Genomic DNA, 22,734 nt, shown 5'->3' with positions numbered 1-22,734 from the left:
TTCTTTTGTGAGTTTGAAAAAATGTACTAAATAAGTTGTAATCATTGTGCTGTTTGTTTTATGCGTATAATGCAAATAATATTTAAGTTACCGGTTACTACTGTTGAAATGCCTTTTTTTTTTTTTTTTTTTTTTTTTTTTGCATTTATGAGAGCAAACTATATTCAAGATTCATAACTGCTGAATAAAAAGGTAATAGAGTTTTAAATGTCTACCAGTGATAACAAATCAGCAAAATCTGTTATTGAAATTATTATTATGAAACTGATTTTCTTGTCATTGATGACAAATTTCTGTAACTATTTACGTAGAGGATATAAAGGCGTGATCGATTCGACATCCATGATATCAAACAGTTATGGCGTTATTGCCAGATTAAGCGAGTCGGCTACAAGTGGTACTAGTCAAGATACCAATGTAATGGGTACGGTGATGTAGATAATTATAAATACGGACCCTCGCATTGTGGGGATGCAGCCCCAAAAGCTGTTTAGAAAAACAAATGTGTTCTTTTCCCCTTGGTATAATGAGACCATCGAAAAGAAGGTACCAGCCCTCGCCTGGAGTGAAGGCTTGCTAGATTGGATTGATGTTTTTCCAAATATGTTTTTCTTCAAGGTTTATTTGACTTTTCTTCTTTGAACCTAATGTTTGAGTACTTTTTAAGTATTTCATCTTGATTGGAGCGCTTCCAGCCAAGGTGTGTAATCATTTACTGATATATACATAAATAAATACATATTTGGAGACGTCGGCCCCACCCATCCAAGGCTGGAACGTAACAAACATTTAAATGAGCAAGCTTGAAGTGATCTTTTTTCCAGAGTTAGAATCACCTTTTTTGTTGCTATATTTCTACAACGAAATAAAAATTACATTACAGTTGGAAAAAAATATATACATACAATGTACAGACCCATCAATAGAAAAGTATATAAAGACTCATCATATAAAGTACTTAGATCTGAAATAACTAAACAAAACAGGGATATTGCACCTAAAACTAAGTCAACAATCCAAAGAAAAAATCTTTCAAAGCACAGTTATGGAAATAAGGTCAAATGTAAACAAACAGTACAATGTAAAACCTTTTAACAATACAAAAATAAAGAACCTTTCTGAAATTAAGTGTATATATATATATATATATATATATATATATATGGTGCATGGAATTAAAACAAAATTAAGAGTTAGGGTTGCATTAAACCAATAAATGCCAACAAAACCATTAAACATTTACTTCCGTGGGGTCTGCTTTTCATGCAGACCAAATTGGGCACTGCAGCTCCCGACTACTCCAAGCAGTCGAATGCAAACTGGTATTGGCCCGGCATCGCCAGGCCATTTTGCTTCTCCAAATTTAAATCATTTAATTAATAGGACATGTACTTACATTATAACATTTGGTTTCACCACTAAAATCAAGTTTAGCAACAAACTATAAACATGGTAACCACAATAAGGCACTCAAAGACCACTCTACGTGTTTGTCAAAGGCAGAACTGTTCCCGTATGCAGTATTATTTAACAACATTTCAAAAAAAGAGTGTAATTTTGTGGAAAATGTATTCATAAACAAAAATCTACAAGTAATTACAATACAGTTAATACTTATGGAGAATTATTGTCCAAAGAAACAAAAAAGAGGGTTTGCAAAGAGTGTTCAAAAGTTGGCGTCTTTGTTGCCGTCAATATACTGCACCTTTGTTTCCTTTTAGCAACAAACAATTAACATGTTGAACTCTGTGTTTCTCATAGGCAGAACAGATTTCGTATGGAGTATCGTTTATTGTAACTGCATTTCCACTGTATCCACTGTATTTTCTGGTATAAAAGGCGCACCAAACTTCAAGGCAGTCTTTGAAATTTCTAGCCAATTTGGTTTATCTGAGAGAAGTACTTTCAAACTATAAGAGAAATGTATTGGTACAGCTCAGGATATAATTCTGTAACATTTTTTACCAATTTCTTCACATGACATAGGCAAAATGTCAATTTCTTTCTCTGTGCTTTCTGTCATCTTCAACTGAGATTGGCCACTTTTTTCTTTCTTTCCTGTGTTCCTTTCTCCATCTCTTTCTCTCTTTATTAACATAAGCTTTATCTTCTCTCAGGGTCAGGGCATACCCTGTAGTGCCGCCGTTTTTCAGCTACAGATAGTGGTGCCATTCCCTGACAAATGCATGCATACAATTTCAAAATATCTTTTTAGAAGTATACAGCATTTTAATACATACATAGTTTTATAATGAACACCAATACACATGTATAAACCAAAAATGTAAATATCCCATTCACAGGGATCAGAATGGAGATTTTCATTTTCAGCTGAAATAGCCAGGTCCAGGGCAGAGCCCGGTGGGGGGTTCAGGGGGGCGAAGCCCCCCTTGAAGCCAACAGCATTTATCTTATTTGCTATGTGAAAATTGCACTAGAATGAATTAAATCCAACAAAACAGAAACCATGTATTTTTTTCAGTTTTAAGATGTTTAAAACAATTGGGGGATTACAATGTTACAACCATCACCATTGTTGTTGTGTTTTGATGATGAAGATGGACCTTGTATTTAGCTACTAATCAACAATATATATGAAAATATATACATTAATAACCATTCATCATTAATTTGAAAATAGAATGCACAAACTGAACATGCTTAAACAAAATACATGTCATAAATTTTGTTTATCCTGTTCTAAATATTGTATAAACACAAAAGCTAAAATCATTTCATAAATAAATAGATTTATAAATACCTCAGATTGGGATTTTCTGTCACACAGGGGAACCAGTGGTTGACTGCTGCTAGTATTTGAAGTGGAAGGATTTGGAATGGCCAATAATGTTGAACCGGTGGTGTTACTGTTAGTTTCACTGCCGATTTTAAATGCGGATCCGAGTGCATAATTTGATCGCCGGCAAGCTATTTTTGCTTTGTGCTTGTTCATTTTAGCATGATCGAGCAGTGCCACACAACCTCGCGTACCATAATTGATCAGATCGACACAGTATAGACACTTTGCTTTCCCTGGAACATCACACTTTGCGATGAACTGGCTCAAAGTTTCGGTAACTTCCTCGATCTTTGCGCCGATTTTAACGTTTACTGTGACAGTCTTCTCCAGCCATGACCACTTAAATTTATTCTTGATTCCTTTATCAATCTCGGAGACAAAACCCTCGTCTTCTTTTCTTAGTATTTTCATATTTACTTTTTCAAACACTCATTTCACCGTTTGAAAAGACCGGAAGGAGCGCCATGTTTGAGAAAGCCAATGCTCTGAACAAAAGCTCCGCTGATTGGCTATCAGCGAACCTATCGACCAATGGTAGGAGTCGATCTATTTGCTATAGATCTAATGCGCTGCGCTTCTTTTTGCCGATTTTTCTCGCGATCTCTAACTGCTAACTTGGGGTGATGAAACAGTCACGTATCATACCTCACCCCCCCAAAATATTTTCTCATCGAATTTAGACAATTTACGGGAATGACCTTTGGGGTTCAAAAACAGCGGAAATCCGCGGATCCGCGGAAAATTCTGATCCCTGCATTCACCCTGTTGCTTTGTGTGTTCCCTTTTACAGTGGATAGCAGTAAGGGGGGGGGTGTTAACCTTAAGTTAGCCAATACTTCTAATTTGATTAAAAAGAAGTTAGTACACGATGATTAATGAGAAAGATATTTTCCATGTTTAATAACCATATTATAAAAATTACAAAAAATATTGTTTCCCGTGATGGGGTGGACATGTTATGCTTTTCTGCTTCAGTAAACCATAATAAAACATTGAAAAACTGATTGATCAATCATAGTACTAACTCCTCTTCTCCTTGAATGTTTTCCCTCCATAAATATTGTTAAATCAGAGAGTAATGTGTCTAAAATGATAGCCATTAGATGTACTAGAGAAAGCCATTTTGCCACTCTCTAGCATCCCAAAGGCCGGAAACAAGTGAAAATAAAATGTTTTTTGCCCTGACAATCCCAACAAAAGTATTTCAGGTTCGGATCATTGTGTCGACAAAGGTGTCAAGTTTTATTCATAACATTTATAGGTGACCTCAATAAATTTCTTGGAATTTAGGCAAACAAAATTATACTCACCAACTACGTTTATCCGATAGACTATCACTTTCCTCCCCTTAAAAATGATTTAAAATAAAAATCTGCCACTTTTTCACATTTAAACAACAAAAGATCTTGACTCAAGACTATGATTTTAGTCTACTGTTGCTTTATTATCTTGAAGCGAGACCAAGTCTTTGTGTGTAAACCGCTCCAACAATCGTATTAGATTTCCATTTTGGTAGAAGTTTTGCCCCCTTTTTTTTTTATTTAGTTTTTTAATAAATATAAAGATGGATTGTGTTTTGTGCGTAAAATTAGGGTGCACAATAAAATATACCCCTTTTACATGTCAAAAGGTTAGCATCTATGACTGTATTCTAATAATTATGATAATACAGGACTTTTTGGACTTTACATAAGTTTTTTTTAAGCAGCGATAAGTGAGTTCTAAAAATTGCTAAAAAACATTTACAGTGATACTTAGGTCATTAAAATATTATACATTTTTGATGCAAAGGTTAGCAAAAAACACAATTAATAATAAATTGGTTCTAACATTTTTTCATTTAATTTGTCATTAATAAGTTTTGAGAGTTTTTTAATTGAGGTAGTTTATTTGTCTTATTTGATTGTTTTTAATAGTGATTCTAATTTGCTTCTTCAATAAATTTGAATGAAATCTAAAATTCTGGTTCAGAATATTTTTAATCATTATCAAAGACCAATGAAACGTATCCATTCATTGCATAATTACAAGAAAATACAAAATTCACAGAATAAATAACCAAAATAAATATCCGTAAAACCCAATAACCATGAATAACACACTTGAAACACTAAACATAAACATAATGTTGATTAATTGAATTTGTTTTTTAAGTATAGTTTTCTAAGTATACTTAAATTATTTCCCTTTTTCATTTAGGTTTTATAAGTGTGTGTTGAAGTTAGCCCTTCTCACCACCTAATTTGCATTTCAGTCATTTTCATACTGGAAGTTTACCAATGCAGGCAGCCTTTTCCTGAAGGCGAGGAAGGGATTGGGGAGAGCGAGTGGGCTGGTGTCGGGCTTCTCTCTTTATTTGCATGATGCGATGATGTTGGCTTGTCTCCTCTTTCACACCATCTCTCATGAACATCTCTTTACAATCCCCCTTTCTAAACGGTGGAGAAAAAAAATGGCGACACACCCTATAACTTTCTTCCTTGTTCCGTCAGCATCCTTGTCCTTTAACTGTCGAGTCACAAATTACTGTATTAACTCGCGTTGAAGCCGACCATCTTAAACTGATTAAAAAATAGCCACCTAGGAAAAGAAATAGAAGAAAAGTGTACACTAAGCTTGAGAAGCGCTGAAGCCTTCATATTTATGGCTTTTGTTATTGAGGGATTCAATATTAACAGTTGAAACTCTCCATATCCATTTTGTCTTCGTTTTTGGGTAATGTCCAGGACATTTTCTTTTTTCTCAGAGCATGGTGTCTTGCTACTATAATTTTACAAATATAAAGACCAAAATTCAGCACTCTTACCATGAGTTCTGTACTCAGATTTTCCCCATTGATAACGTTCCTGCACAACCCACGTCCCCTCCCCACGCACTGCCCACCATTTGCTACTGGTGACACACAACCAAATATAGCATGTGCATATAAACAGACCCCCTGATTTCAGTGTTTCATTTTATAGTTGTAAATACGGCTTAGATGTGAGTACATATACAGTAGGAAGAATATCAGTAGGCATAGATTACATGTTCTAATACTGTAAGTGTATTCAGTTGTACGTATTTTGTTGCTGGATGTAAACATACGAGCCTTGAACATATGTTGTATTTAGCGTTATGTTGCTGGCAGAAAGAGGTTTGACTGTCACATCATTAGCGAAGGAGAAATTGCCAATTCGCAGTAGACATAGTGATTCACAGTCTGCTTTTTTAAAGGTAGTGGCGGAACACACAATGTTTTAACAGTTGAGTAAAAAAACTCCCAACACTTACCTAATTGTACTTGTTACCAAGAAATGTATTTGCTTTCCGTGACTGGTTCCTTTGTAATGCGTTACTCCCAACGCTACCTGTGTAATAGAGGTTAAGTCTGTCCCATAGTTATTCAAAATGGACCTATACTCTGTCTCAGCTCAACGAATATTAGTCACAACACTAGTTACACTTGTACAAAAACCTTTTTAACTAATTTAAGGGGACTTGTTTGCATTGTTCACTGCAAACAAACATACTTGTTCTGCTGGCAAATAATATTGGTCATTTTATGTCATGTATTTTTTGCACTTGAAGGTGCACCTTAAAACCCTAGATTTGCCAGAAATTATTTTTAGTCACGGCACTATTTCACTTAGTTTGAAAAATGTTGTCTAAAGTATAGCAGTCAACCGTGAGACTTAAAAATCCATATTCTAATCATGTTTACTCCTTCTATTTCAGAGCAAAAAGGAATTGGGTTCCATCGACAAGTGAGTAGCTGAATTTTCATATATTGCAGTTTTTGTATGAATTTTTGATGGTACCACAGATAAAAATTTAAAACAAAAGACATCTATCAAAATGGACTCTAGTTATTTTGCTGCTATGATTTACTTTATTGGTTTGTTCAAGCCAGCAATTAAATCCTTTAGAACAGGGGTGGGCAAACTTTGATCCACAGGCCGCATTGGGTTCAAAAATTTTGCAGGAGTAAAAAAAATTATGATTGATTTGATTTGGCGATGCATTTTTTGGATCCGATCCATGTCATGATATTGGTTTTGAAATGGAAAGAATGAAAGCAAAACTATATAATATTCCCTTTTAGGTAGTGAATTTGATAAAATGTGTTAAACTCAAAAGGCAAAATGCTCAACATTTCTTTTCTTTTTGTAGTGAAACACTTTGTGTGTTGTAGCTGTTTTTCTTGAGAATTACAATTTATACATCTACAAAATACAGACAAAAATACATAATTTTAATGTTAGCCTTGAGCGCAGTACACCTTAATGTTCAGCTAAGATGCTTTATAAGATTTTTAACGGGGCAATTCACAAGCAGACTCTGTGGGCAAGAGTGACACCTAGGTCTTTAACAGGCTTCTGCTTACTAAAAATGCAACAAAGTGACTTTTTTTCATTAACAAATAAGCAGAACTTATTTATGAGCGTGCTAAATTTCACCAATGGTGATTATGCTGGTGTGTTGGCAAATGATTAGCATTCTTTAAAACTTTTTTGAAGTTTTATGCATCACAGTTGCTAATAACCATAATGATCCTTCTGTCACCTCTCCAATTTTGTCTTTAGTCCACAAATTGTAACTAAGGAGCTTAAATGTGAGATGAAATAGATTGATAGAAGAGAAGCTTTGATGGTAAGAACCGTTGCACGCTCGAAAACCCTATTGTAGTTCCAATTCTGTTTATATAACCCAATTGTAGTTCGAAAATATTTTGCAAATGGTAAGGATATTTATTTGGCTTCCATGGATTTGGAAAAGGCGTATAACAGAGTTGATAGAGAGGTGTTGTGGTAGGTGATAGTAATGTATGGAGTGGGTGGAAAGTTGTTGGAAGCATTGAAAAGTTTTTATGTGAACAGCAGAGCATGTGTAAGAGTAAGGAGTGAGACAAGTGAGTGGTTCCCTGTTTGACTGGTGTGAGACAGGGCTGTGTGATGTCACCATGGCTGTTTAATGTGCACATGGATGGTGTGGAGAGAGAGGTGAATGCAAAAGTATTTGGCAGAGGTGTAGAGATGATGGACAACAGTGGAACGGTGTGGCAAATAAGTCAGACGTTGTTTGCAGATGACACAGCGCTTGTGGCTGATTCTGAGGAAACATTGAGAAGGATGGTAGTGGAGTTTGGAAGAGTGTGTGATAGGCGTAAGTCATGTGTAATTGTTGGGAAGAGTAAGGTGATGAAGTGTTCACGTCATGGAGTGGTCATGGCATTAGAAATAAGGTTGCATGGACAGGTGCTGGTAGAAGTTGAAAGCTATAGGTACTTGGGTGTGATATGGCTGCAGTTGGTGGAATGGAGTGCGAAATATTGCACTGAGTGAATCAAGGAATCAAGGTTTTGGGTGCTCTGAGGAGAGTGATTAGCAACAAGAGTATGAGTATGGATGTTAAGAGGGGACTGTATGAGAGTGTGATTGTGCCGATTGTGTTGTATGGTGCAGAGACTTGGAGCCTGAATGCAGATTTGAGAAGGAAATTAAATGTTTTTGAGATTAAGTGTTTGAGGAGTATGTTAAGAGTGACGAGATTGGATAGTTTGAGAAATAAAATTGTGAGAGACAGAAATGGAGTCGTAGTGGAACTGAGCAAGCGTGTGGATAAGAGTACTCTGTTGGTTTGAACACATGGAGAGGATGGATGAAGAGCAAATGTTGAAGAGGATCTACAAAGCAGAAGTAAATGAAAGGAGACCAAGAGGAAGGCCGTGATTGACGTGAATGGATAGTGTTAAGAGTGCACTGCAGGAAAGAGGTCTAAATATAATGGAAGCTCGAGCTCTTGTTGGTGATAGGAATGAGTGGAGAGGTGTCATGAAAGGATAGTAGGATGTTCGGCAAGTTCTAAGGGATGGGCCGGGCACCGAATGATGCGGCAGGGCCAAACCAGTGAAAGCTGTCGGGCCCTGCTGTTGAACAGAAGAGTGTGTTGTGTCACCCTGACCCGAATGACATGGCCGCCTTCTTGTGTCCCGTTTCATCTGGAGGGACAAAAGCATGAGCGACTTGGGTGCCAAGGTGGTTTAACTTGTGGGTGTTTAGGTATTTGGGTTGGCCATGGTCCAAAAATATTGTGTGTGATTTTTCTTGCTACTTTTTCCTCCTTTTATTTTCTTTGTTTTTTGTGTGTGTTTGTCTTTCTGTCGGTCACCCCTCTCGAGGGATATGACCAGGGTAGATAAATAGTTCCAATTCTGCAGCTAGGAACATATAATGTTCTTCCAACCTCGTTCAATGTGGTTTGCGTTCACTATCTTTCGGTTGAAATGTGGGCTTTAAGACACAAATGAAAACATATTAGTGCAATATTACTTTTTAACATTATGTTTACTATTAATCCAGTTCCTTGACTGCACGTGAACGCACCGCACCGTGAGTTAAACTAGCGTAGCCGCTAATGTGCTATGGCCACTTGAATGCCATGATTTTGGCGTCTGTGGATTTCGAAAATAAAATAAAGCACGGAGTCGACGTTGTCGTTGACTCGGCGGATTTCTTTCCAAAACCAGTGCAGGAAGGAGGCCGATTCGCCTGCTTTCCGAGATCGGCCATTGTTGACGCTGGCAAACATGGCGGCGCTACTTTGTAAAGCGACCAAAAGCTGGGGAAACTAAGTCCGGCGAAATATCAACTTGAGAGTCAGAGGATGATCGGGTGAGGCGATCAGCGGACGGTGCCGTAAGAGAGGCATGAAGTTTTCAAGATGCCGAGCAGAGATAAAGAACTCGAGGAAATTAAAAAGTCACTCAGCTTTTTAATGGACAAAATGGATATAGTCACTAAACAACAAGACACAATCTTGAGTTTAATGGCTGAAATCAAAGACCTAAAAAACGAAAACATGGAGAAAGACAAGAGGATTATTGCGCTAGAAGGACGCGTAGCAGATCTGGAACAGTACACCAGGATAAATGACATTATTATCAACGGTCTGGACATTAAACCTCGGACCTATGCCAAGGCTGTGGCAAATAAAAATATTGCAACGGATGCTGATGAAGATTCTGCTGAGCAACAGGTCATTGCTTTTATGAGCAAAAAAGGCATATCCATCAATGCTGAGGACATAGAAGCATGCCATCTATTAACAAGAGGTGAGAACCGACCTAAGGCGACCATCGTGAGATTTGTCAACAGAAAACGGAAACCTGAAATCCTTAAGCAAGGAAAAAAACTAAAAGGTACAAACGTTTATTTAATTTTTGAGGAAAACAAACAAGATACAAGGAACTTGGACTTCAAACTGTAGAGCACATATGTCAGAGTCAAGGCCCGCGGGCCACATTAGGCCCGCGAGAGGGTTTTACCTGGCCCGCGTGACGATATCAATATTTTATTAGATCCGGCCCGCAGGCCGCTGCAAGCCAGCAGCCCGCAGTACGCATGAATACTACATTTCCCACAATGCAACGGGGACGCGCCGAGCGGGAGCAAAGCGGGAGGCGGTTTGATTTATTCAGCAGTCGATCAGCAGCAGTCATTAGCATAACAGCAAAAATTAGCCCACAGATACCCATCAACAATGGCTAAACGGAAGGTGGACACTGAAAACCGGGGCTTTCAAACAAGGTGGGAGTTGGAGTACATGTTCACGGAGGTAGCTGGAAAAGTATCAGCGTCAGCCTCAAACAAGTAATGTAGAGTTGTAGTAATACAGTACTGTATATAAATGTATGTAAATACAGTAATAATACAGTAATGTTTCCTGTGCAATTACACATTTGAAGTTTTTACTCCGTTCAAGTTTAAAAGTTAAATATGCACATAAAGAAGGTCTTGTTTTTTGTTGTTCCCCTCGGGAATTTTAAAGCTTTATTGTCTATGTTGACTATGTTGTTTTTGTTTGCCGACTCTGTCCTGGGAGTGTTTCTTGTTTTTCGGCTTTTCATGGAAAATAGATCTTGATGTGGACAACAGTCTTTTGATAAAATTGTCTCCTATTTAGCAGAGAAAATGACTTTTGATTGTTATATTTGTTAATCAGTAATTCCTTTTTTTCACACTAACCCAGAGAAAGCCCAGAAAGGAAAGTCAATGTACATTTGAGCAGGACAGATGAGGTCCAGTGTGTTGATTGCTATTGGTTTTAAGTAACAAGAGATTTTTGCACTTTATTTTATTGTATTTCGAGGCAATATTTCTTTTTAATAATTTCAGATGATTGAATGATAGAAAATGGTTATGAGTTGTTGTTATGAGATATGTTATGAGTTTTTTATATAAAGGACATTTGTATTTTGTGCCTGCTGAAATTAAAAATGACTGACAGAGTCATAAGAAAATATTGCTTTATTTATCCAATCATATTGTAATATATTTGTTGTGTTTTCAGTAGGTTAAATCTTGGTTTCAGTAAAGATTGGACAGTCCGGCCCTCGGCTTGTAGCCAAATGTTTTATTTGGCCCTCCGTCCATTTGACTTTGACACCCCTGCTGTAGAGTATACATAAAGTTAAACGGCACTCCAGAAGAAGCAAAAATACTTTGGGTCAGAGAAATGCAGGAGCAGGACAGATTTGCCTGAAGTGTAACAATGGCATCCTGGACTGACAATATGGACACCTTTATTACAGATCACAATAAAAAAATCCATCATTATATATTATGCCATGATCTACCGGAACTGAGCATTGTTGATCACACTGACTCCAATAATTCAAGATTAGATAACTTCGATCCTGACCACAAATTCCTATCGGCTAGCTCAGACAATTGCAAATATTATACTGGAAATGAATATAATACTTTTGTTAAATCTGAAGGCAAATTCTCAATAATACACTTTAACAGTAGAAGTATGTACACAAATTTTGATGACATCACTGAATACTTACAGCAATTTGAGAACCCGTTTAGTGTTATTGCAGTTTCTGAAACGTGGTTCAGAAAGGGGTGTAAATTTTGAATTAAACAACTATAATTTGAACTATGTAAATAGAACAAACAAAATAGGCGGTGGAGTAGCTATATATGTGCACAAAAGATTAAAATCGAAAATATTACAAAACATGTCATTTGTCATTGACGATTTACTTGAATGTATTACAATAGAAATTATAAATGAAAAAAGGAAAAATATTATAGTCAGTTGTGTATATAGATCACCGGGCTCAAATCTGGAAACCTTCACAAACTGGGCTGAAAAAAACATATTCAACAATAAGCGCCAAAACACTATTAATTTGTGGGGATTTCAACATCGATCTAATGAATCCAAACAAACATAAAAACATTGACTATATTAATATGATGTACAGTATGAGTTTGTACCCAACTATATTAAGGCCTAGTAGATTCACTTCACACAGTGCAACACTCATTGACAATATATTTACAAATAATATGGAATTTACAAACGTCAGCGGATTACTGGTTTGTGATATTTCTGATCACCTACCAGTATTTACAGTGTATGATGAAAAGGTTACTAGACAAGAATCAATTAAGGATTATGTTCACAAACGAGTTAGAACTGAAGAGACTATTATATCACTTTATGATGACTTAGTTAAACAAAACTGGAAATCTATATATGGTACAGATGATGTGGATCGTGCGTTTCACATGTTTTTGGAAATATTCACCAACAAGTATAACAAAAATTGCCCAATGAGACAAACTAATATTAAGAATAAATCTGTAAACCATCCGTGGATAACTAAGGGTTTACATAATGCTTGTAAGAAAAAAAACACCTTATATAGAAAATGTATTAAACTAAGAACTGAGGAAGCCGAATCCCGATATAAAACGTATAAAAACAAATTGACAGGAATATTAAGAGCAAGCAAGAAATTATACTATACCAATTTATTACATCATAACAAAAGTAATATCAAAGGTATTTGGGATATATTAAATAGTATAATAAAAGGAAAGAATGTAAGCAATGCATATCCAAACTATTTTATTGATAAGAACAGTGAAAATTATAATTTAAATCAAGTTGTGGAGAATTTCAATAGTTATTTTGTAAAATTTGGTCCAGAGCTCGCTGCAAATATCCCAGAGTGCAGTGGTAAACCATTTGAGTCACTGATAAAAATGAACTCCAAGACCATGTCTTTATCTGGGGTTACGGAATCAGAAATCTTAGACGTGGTTAACAACTGTAAAAACAAAATGTCTATGGATTGTTTTAACATCCATATGGTACTAATTAAGCAAATTATAAATAGCATTGTGAAACCATTGACCTACATCTGTAATCTATCATTTCTAACAGGCAAATTTCCAAATCAAATGAAAATAGCAAAAGTTATACCAATATACAAAAATGGAAACAAGCACATTTTTACAAACTATAGACCGGTATCTCTGCTTCCTCAGTTCTCTAAAATATTAGAGAGACTTTACAATAATAGACTAGAACAATTTGTAGATAAACATAAATCGATTAATGAAAGTCGATATGGTTATAGAGCAAACAGATCAGCAACAATGGCAATTATTGATGCAGTAGAAGAAATCACCCATAGTATAGAAAAGAAGAGATTCATAGTCGGGGTATTTATTGACTTAAAAAAAGCATTTGATACCATTAATCATAATATACTATTAAAAAAACTGGAAAGATATGGCATCAGGGGATTGGCTTTGCAATGGATTCAAAGTTATTTGACGCGGAGGATGCAGTGTGTAAAAATGGGAGAGTTTTCATCTGAATATTTGGACATCTGTTGTGGAGTACCACAGGGTTCTATCCTGGGACCAAAGTTATTTAATTTATATATTAACGATATTTTTAATGTTTCAAAACTATTGAAAATAGTAATATTTGCAGACGACACTAACATTTTCTATTCAAATGATAACCATATTGATTTGGTAACCTGTATTAATAGTGAACTAATTAACCTAAAAGTATGGATGGATATAAATAAATTATCTTTAAATTTAAATAAAACCAAAGTAATATTCTATGGTAATCGTAAGGCAAATCAAGATTTAGAAGTAAAAATGGATGGTGTCGCAATAGACATTGTATCAGAAATTAAGTTTTTATGGGTCATAATAGACAATAAATTAAGTTGGAAAACACACATCAGACACATACAAACTAAGGTATCTAAAAGCATTTCAATAATTAATAAAGCCAAATTTCTTTTAAATTATAATGCATTGTATTTATTATATTGCTCTCTCGTTCTGTCATATTTAACATATTGTGCAGAAGTCTGGGGCAATAATTACAAAAGTTCACTACAGCCCCTTTTTATCATTCAAAAACGTGCTATAAGAACCATACACAGGGTAGGATATCGGGATCATACCAATATTTTATTCATGCAGTCCAAATTATTAAAATTGGATGATTTAATAAATTTTTTAACTTCACAACTGTTATTTAAGGTCAACAAAAACATAGTGCCAGAAAACATACAAAAATTATTCACTCGGAAAGAGGGAAATTATAACTTGAGGGGCTGTGGTGAATTCAAAATCCCAAAGGTGAGAACCACCAGGAAAATATGTGTGTGTCTGTGTGTGGAGTCAGACTTTGGAATAATTTGCAAAATGAGATCAAACAATGTCCAACTATCCATGTGTTCAAATTTAAATACAAAAAAGCATTACTGGCGAAATACAGGGATGAAGAAAATGGGATATGAGGGAGATTGAAATACTGCATTTCAAACTATGGTTAACCTGTTGTTATTGTTGCTATTATTATATCAGAACTGTTATTATAAGTATTGTGTTTATTTTTATTGTTATTATCACTGGTGCCGCAGTGACATTATGCGCATTATGACGTTGAGGGATGGGTATTGCAAAGATTAGTGTATAAAATATGTGATTATTGTAACTATTATAATTATTTATATCTGACCCATGTAATAAGTATATCCATGAGATTTTGTTGTATTGGACACAAGAGGAGCTATCTATAAAATGTATTTAATAGGGAAGATAAAGGGGTAGGAAAAATAAGCATCTGCTTCTGACTACCCCTTTTCGAACATTTTATGTGACATTATTCTGTTGTTGACTCATTGTTTTTGTCCTGTTTTTATTTTTATGTTCGAAAAAAAAGTTTTCATTCATTCATTCATTCATTCGTTCAGTCGGCTTGATTCAAGAGCCTGAAGTTCCGCATTTTGCCCGCGGGATGTAGTTTGGCCATTCCCGCTTTGCACCAACTATAATATAAGATAAAAAAAAGTCCTAAGAACTATTAATAAAAATTGTTTTAAAATTAAAACTATTCATTTTCAAGGCCAGGATTAGCAAATCTGATTTACATGACATGGAATAACTAGACCAGGGGTTGGCGTGCCAGGCTTCCTATCCGGCCCGCTTAAAGTTCAAAATGTAATGATACTATGTATAAAATGGTAAAACCCAAAAAACTACAACTAAAATTTAAAAAATGATTTGGTGCCACTCTTCTTCCTAGTGTCCCTAACATTCATTTTTTTTCTATACATGATGAAAAAATAGCAAGTTAATATAATTGTTTTTATACAGATATTTCATGCAGAAAAACACTTGTTAGCTACCCATAACACATTTTAAGTTTTTCAATGCATATTATTAAATTCAGTGCTTAAAAAGGGATTTAGTATATGACTTTGAATTAATCCAGAGTGTTTCAAAATAAAATTTTTGAAATGGTCTATTTTCAGACAAAAAAATGTTAGATGTAGATGTTACCAGATCTGTAGCCTAGATGGTTGGGCGCCTGCTCCGAGACCGGGAGGTCGCAGGTTCAAGCCTCGGCCGAATCATATCTAAAACTTACAACATTGGGACCCGTTGCCTCCCTGCTTGTCGTTCGGCTTTAAGGGTTGGAATTGGGAAGTTTAGTCACCTAATGAATCCCAACACAGAAAGTTGGGTCTAAAATGGCGGCGCCCTGTTTGGCTGTGGCTGCATTGGTTCGCTACAGTCAGCTCAGTAGCCTAGATGGTAGTGTGCCCGCTTTGAGACTGGGAGGTCGCTGGTTCGCGCCTCGACCGAGACATACCTAAATGGTATAATGGCGGCGCCCTCTGGCTGCGGCTGCATCGACCCGCTACAACGGGTCAGGTGTATCGACATTTCGTTCTGTGTACATTGTTACAAAGAATGACAATACAAAGGAAATTATTATTATTATTATTATTTAACTGTACGGGTCAGGTGTATTGACATTTCGTTCTGTGTGCATGGTTACAAAGAATTACAATAAAAGTAAATTCTATTCTATTCTTCTACAGTAGTGTTCATTTTACCCCTGAAAAGTGATGGGGGACTCGCATGCTCAAAAATCTATGGGTCCCAACAGAGACCTATGGGTCCCCAAAATGTAGTGTTATCGAGGATGAAATTGTAAATCGGCGACAAATAGATAATATAAATCTATATATTCATTCAGTTTTAATCATCACAGTTTATTGGTAATACAAATCAGTTATCACTTCAAGATTTTTCAGTTCACAACAATATTTTACATTATACAAAATAATATTGATAAAATAATTATATTGATCTATATTCTTTTGTTTATTTTCTTTTGTCGAATCGTTCGCTTCAACACACGTGTTTTCCTTGTCTCCGCGATCTTCCGAAGAATTTCTCCGCCGTTTTTTCGTGCCAGAATTACTGCCGTTGTTATCACTTTCTGCATTATGTTTCGACTTATTACTGACACTGTAGAAATTACCAATTTTGTGTTGATTTTCACCTAATACTGTTTTTTCAGAGGCATAATCATACCTGTCAACCTCCACGGCTCCATGCCCTTACAAACTGTTGTATTTTCCCTTACAAAATACAAAAAAATACACCATATTTTTTTTCCAAACGTGTTTATTTATGTAGTTTAATATGTTATATTGTACATGTGTTTCCTTATATTGTATATATTGTTAATGAACATTTTGTTGTGAGACACTGAGTTGCTCGACATGAATGAGGTTTATTATAAAACAAAGTTAAAAAATGAAGTAGCTTGGACGTTCACTGCAGAAGGAAAAAATACATGCAAATATAATTAAGTAGAATAATACATTTACTTATTCAAATTATTAATTCATTTTCTGCATTAAATTATTGTCGGTAATATACTGATTAAAGGGATAACCTCAAACCTGTCTTTTTTCATTTTCTCCTTTTATACTTCCTTTTTTCTTAACTTCTTTATACAACATCATAATTCGTAATACATATAATGCATCAAAGCAAGTGAGCCGTTTGAGAAAAGGCTCTCTTTGATGAGTTGAGCCGAAAAAGCCGGTTCTCTAAAAAGAGTCGGACTACACAACTCGAACTCGTTTGACTTGATTGATTTGCCGTTTTCGTGATAGTCTATGTTTACCGGATGGTACCCATAAAATTTGCGTTGTTCTTGTACGTTGTACACGTCTTAAAATGTATAATAAACGTACTTTGTACGGCAAAAACGTACAGGTTGACAGGTATGCATACTTAACCTTCCCTCGCCGACAACCACCACAACAATGACGTAATCTCGAAGCAACGACATCTCGTTTGCCGAGATCGGCGTGCAGACGAAAACTCGAACCGCGAGACCAAAACAACAATGGCGGATCTGCCTGACGAAAAGTTTGGAGTGCGGTAAATCTTTGTTTGAAATAAATAAATAAATAAATAATTGGGTAATAATGACAATTTTGTGTCAAAAAAGTTGCGTTCCCGGGGCGCTCGTTGATTTGACACTATGCGTCCCCAGCAAAATTGATGCGTCTATGACGCAGGGACGTGGGCAAACGAGAACACTGCTACATGTACCTATGTATGTATGTATGTATTTACAAACAAGTATTGTTTCTGCAATTATATTAAAAAAAAGAGATCAATTTCTTTTGTCTTTTGTTTACAATGAAAGAATGTATTTTTGAAATCCAGGTAATATGAGAAATTGGATTGGCCTACCTGGCAATCCATGTTCTCAATATGTTGTTGTTCAACAATGTGACTTATCAAAGCATAAAATTCTAAATGCCTTCACAATTTGTTAACCATCGTTTTGGGAGGTGTGACTGAATAAATAAATGGCATTTCTGCGAGGCGACTTCCCTTTGTCATCTCTTAATTAAATGTACAGTATACTCCAGTATCAAACATGGCGGTGCCCTGTTGACGTTCAAGCGTGATAGAAAAAGCAACTCAAATTTTAATTAATGGCATGATTATTCATACCTCCATAGAAAAGGTATTCGTCAAAACGTGTCATGGCTCTTGCGTGCATGCGTTTTTTAAGGCACTCGTTGGCCTTCAACAGACGAATCGTCCTGTCTGCTCGACAAGAACCTGCGCAATGGCTTCTCGCCACAGGAAAAGCTGCATGTAGCTGCAGAAGGATAGACCCGTCCTTCAAACCATTCTGTTCAATTTCCTCCGATATATTTGTAAACAACCTGCTAAAAGGCAGCACTGCGGAGGAAGACATCAGCCGTTATCTTCCCTCTGCCTCCGTTCCACCTGACAAAGGGGACCACATGTCATTGCTGCTGAGACATCCCGATCAACCAGGGAACGCTAAAGTTTTGAAAGTGGCAATCATCGGCGCTCCGAATGCCGGAAAGTCCACGTTGTCCAACCAGCTCCTTGGAAGAAAGGTGTTTGCTGTCTCCAAGAAAGTTCACACTACACGTAAAAGAGCCTTGGGAGTCCTAACAGAAGATGATACACAGATTATTTTACTGGACACGCCAGGCCTCACCACGCCATCAAAAGTTAAAAGGCACAACCTTGAAAAGTCTTTGCTTTTGGATCCTTGGACCACAGTGGCAGAAGCCGACCTCATGGTGGTCATGGTTGACGTGTCAGATTTATGGATGTGTAAACGATTGGACATCGAAGTGCTCAAATGTCTGGCACGCCACCCGAGCATCCCAGCCATTCTTGTCCTCAATAAGGTTGACGACGTGAAGATGAAGGACAAGCTGCTTAATGTCACAGAGGAGCTGACTTGCGGGATCGTAAATGGCCGCAAATTGCGTAACGAGCCGGTGATCAAGAGTACGAATGGGGATGTAGAAGAGCCCAAGAAACAGTACGCAGAGGATGGGGGCGGGTCTGTGCTGAAGACCCTCAGAGGCCAGAAGGGTTGGCCTGGCTTCAAAGATGTCTTCATGCTGAATTCTCTGGATAGAGAGGATGTGGAAACTCTCAAGTGCTACCTTATGACGGCAGCCAAGTCGGGGGCGTGGCAATACCACAGCGAGGTGCTGACGGACCAAAACCCAGAGGAAATTTGCACCAGCATTATTAGAGAGAAGCTTTTAGAGTACCTACCCCAGGAGGTGCCGTATTCCATGAAACAGTCGCTTGACTTTTGGGAAAAGGATGAGGACGGACAGCTCAACATCTCGGTGAAACTTCACGCCATGAAAGAAACTCACATGAGGCTGGCGATCGGCACGTCAGGCCAAATGATCTCGCGCATCGCTCAAGAAACCAGCGAACAGCTCACTCGGATCTTCCTCAAACAGGTCAAGCTGAGGCTCACGGTCAAGATTCAAAAGCCAAGACGACGATGATGATGATGAAGAAAAGGAATGAAGTGACAGTAAACTCCGGACTACAAAGCGCACCTGATTAAAAGCCACGTCCTCAAAAATAAGGTCAAAATTCAAAAACAAAAAAAATTCCCATAGGAATTTAGAAGACCGTGGTGGGAAGGTCTTTGACCCTCAGGTTAGGGTGTGTGTGTACATTTTCAAGCCTGGTGTAACTCTTTAGGGCATTTTGAGACCGCTGAATGTAATATAAATTGCTGTACATGAACATAACAGGTTGCTATCATCCTTGAAAGCACACAAAGGCATATCAGGAATATTACAAATTTAATCTTAGGTCAAAAAGCCATTACAGTCATTAATTTAGTCACACACTCATTAAGTCCATTGTTCATTCACTCACTACTGACACACTTTGCACCCTGCCATTGAACATTTAATTTTTATTGGCTTTGTAAAGAAAATGTCCATAGCTCTTCCAAAACTAAACACTTCAGGGCTTGGTCCATTTATGGAGACTCTCAGCCAGGCAGCAAGGTGTTCTTCTTGCAGTCTGTTCCTGAGGTCTGATTTGACCTATAAGATCACTACAATTAGTCAAAAGAAATGAAAGTGGGAGATGTCTTTAGGGCACACAATTGAACTCTCCTTTACTTGACAATTATGCACCTTACATTCACGCCAAATATTATGCATATTTGGCAAAACTGTCAGCACTTCTAGTCATGCCCTTACCCTGTCCATTGTTGAGAAGTCCCTCTCGCAGTTGATGCTGGAGACTGGAATGCCATATTGCAAGGTGAGATCGGACACTCGAAAACCATACTTTCATACATATAATAATAATAATTTCCCTTTTCAGTGCAATAGTTTGCCTCACTGTTTTCCTCTTATATTTCCCTTTATCGCTGTTGATTTTGGGACCCATGTTCAAAAGCTACGCAAAAGCACAAACCAGGTAAAAAACAACTTCGAAAATGACGTACCCCTTCACTCATTGACTGTCTGGCGGAATTCACTGGGGAGCCAAGGGGGTGCCAAGAGGGCGCCAGCCTGCAAAGGTTTGGGAACCATTGATATAAACCATGCATTAAATGAAGAAAAATAAAAACAAAAAGTGTGTGAATTGTCATTATGGCATCATGTGAAGCCTTACTGTCCCCTATTGGTCGCACCCAAGAGGACAGCTCTATTTAGAAAACCTGCTCGTTTTGCTCTGCTCCCAAATGGCCCCTCAGATTTTTTTGTTTTTTTAATGATATATTATTTAGTAATTAGTAATTTAATATGTCTGAATACAAAACAATGTTAGCATTTTATACACTGAACAGATTTTAAGTTGAACAACCACACAAATTTCATGCAAATGAAAAAGAATAAAATATAAATTACAAATATTAACTCTTCCGTGCTATTAGTTAATGATGAAATGCAAAATAAATTTATATTTACAATTCTATTTTATTTCTATTTTTTTCTAATATTAGGGCAGGGAAGAAAGTTAATTTAAAAATATTTAACATGGAATGCTTTGAAATATTGTGAGAAATTCCCTCTCCAAGAACAGTTTTAACAGAGTGGCTTACTTGGACTTCAAGTGTTCCCAGTCGGACAATTTGGGGGAAGGACAACTAACATCCTCAGGACAAACCAGCACCCCACCCTACACCACACTTCCCAATCATTTAACCTCACCCACCACACCCCCCATGTCAATAATGACATTCTCCTCCTCTTCTCAGCACTCCTGAATCACCTCAAATAGTTTGCAGCTATTTGGATACTTCTTCAAACACTTTTTTTGGGTAGTGCGAACGTTTTGTTTCCATGTGTTTGTTTGTTTCCTCTGTTTTCCCCAGGAAGTGCCACGGCTTGCAGGGGGTCTGTGCGATTAGTGTATGTGCATGTTTGTATATTTGCATAGTGTCGCCCGAGGGAAGGGAGTCTGTCCCTCGTAACTTGTTTAGCGATCAAACTGGTCCTAGAGTCAGTAAATACAAACACACACACAGATGCTTACACGCAGAAATGCATACACTTGTGACCTATAAGCATACACTGTTGGCAAGACATGTCATGTTTTCTTCTTTTCGGGTGATTTCTGCAGATAAAGACTGAGGACATTGACTCGTCTCAACTGAGTTCCTCCCTGAAGATATGTCACATGACGCAGAGTCCTCCCATGCACCCTTCTCATATGACCGGGGTAAATAGGAAAATACACATTTCCACATATTCCTAAATGTAAGCCGCACCCTTTTGTAAGAAAAAACCCCCACATATAATTCGCGTTTTGGGGGAAATGTATTTGTCATCTTGAAAGGCAATTTAAATTAAAAATAAAATAAATATTTAGGAAGCAGTATGTTAAAAGGCGCAGTCTCTGTAGCTGGTTTTATTTCTGTATTAAACACTTACATACATCGCACCTGATTATTGGGCACACGTCCCCTCTGCTGAGGCTGCCTTGCAACAACACAGACAAGTATTCAAGTTTTTTTAATCTAAAGTGGGTGCAAAACTGAGTTTGGTCGTGGTTATTGATTACAAAGTAAAACAGTCAGATAAAAACTTTTTTTTCCATTTTCCTCCACCTGCTTTAATCTTCAATTGTCTAACGGCTGCTCAGTTTCCATGTTCTTCTGCGTAGCTTGGAAATCATCACACCATGGCGTGTGAAAACCTTGAAAGCATTCAATGGCCTGGAGCATTACTGGAGGAAAAGTGAGGTTTTGGATTTGGAGAGACAACTACATTCAGCCTCCAATGGCATAATAATTTTTAAATTACTATATATACTACTGCGTTATTATCCATTGGTACTTCCGCAATCAATAGATGCATCGCGTGTGATGTCACTTTTCTGCACAAGTGGGACATGGTGGCGTTCGAACAGGAGATGCTTAAAAGTCACAGGAAGTTGCATACAGTTGGAAATGTGAATGATCTCACCAAGAGATTGGATTTCACCCAAAAATGTTCTAAGTCTTTGGTATGACTCGGCCAGCCTGTGACCTCCCAGACTCTGGGCGGGTTGCCCAACCCTAGGGCCACCGATATGGTCTACGTCCACTGCTTTACATCACACACGGAACGCACCGCTTGATATGGTGCGCCTCACATTTAGAAGAAAATCTGAGACTCTTATGTGCGCCTTTATTGGAGTGAAAATACAGTTTACTAAGGTTACACATACTTGCATATCATAGACATGTAACATATTAAGATTCAGATTCAGATCTACTTTATTGTCATTCTAGTACACGTGTATACAGAACGAAATGTCGATACATCTGACCCGCACAGTTTCCTCGAATGTACAGATATAAGTAAAAGTTGTATTGTATTATGGCTACGTATAGTATTTTACCATAGTGCCGATAGTGCAAGAGGAGTAGCTAACCAGATGTGCAAAATGGGCATTCAGGTTAACAAGTCAGGTAGACAATAACATTAACACTGTAAC

At 37.1% G+C, this 22,734-nt stretch overlaps 1 protein-coding gene and 1 pseudogene across 2 annotated transcripts in view; both read left to right on the top strand.

The window, feature by feature from the left end:
- The window catches only part of pou2f3 (POU class 2 homeobox 3), a 41,721-nt gene that overhangs the window by 4,596 nt on the left and 14,391 nt on the right, over positions 1–22,734 (top strand). The window contains exons 3-4 of one of the 2 annotated variants that reach the window (XM_088321076.1): positions 6,518–6,546; positions 21,376–21,474. In XM_088321076.1, coding sequence (XP_088177202.1) covers positions 6,518–6,546; positions 21,376–21,474 — 128 coding nt within the window. The remainder of the gene's footprint in view (positions 1–6,517; positions 6,547–21,375; positions 21,475–22,734) is intronic. The other variant, XM_088321077.1, reaches the window with a different exon arrangement.
- Positions 17,871–19,385, top strand: LOC148349751 (GTPase Era, mitochondrial pseudogene; annotated as a pseudogene).

The sequence above is a fragment of the Urocampus carinirostris genome, chromosome 17, assembly GCF_059441175.1.
Source record: "Urocampus carinirostris isolate Australia breed hairy pipefish chromosome 17, RoL_Ucar_1.0, whole genome shotgun sequence".
In the NCBI taxonomy this organism is placed as follows: Eukaryota; Metazoa; Chordata; class Actinopteri; order Syngnathiformes; family Syngnathidae; genus Urocampus; species Urocampus carinirostris.
The sequence above is the reverse complement of the archived record's forward strand: the minus strand, read 5'-3'. Positions and strand labels throughout refer to the sequence as shown.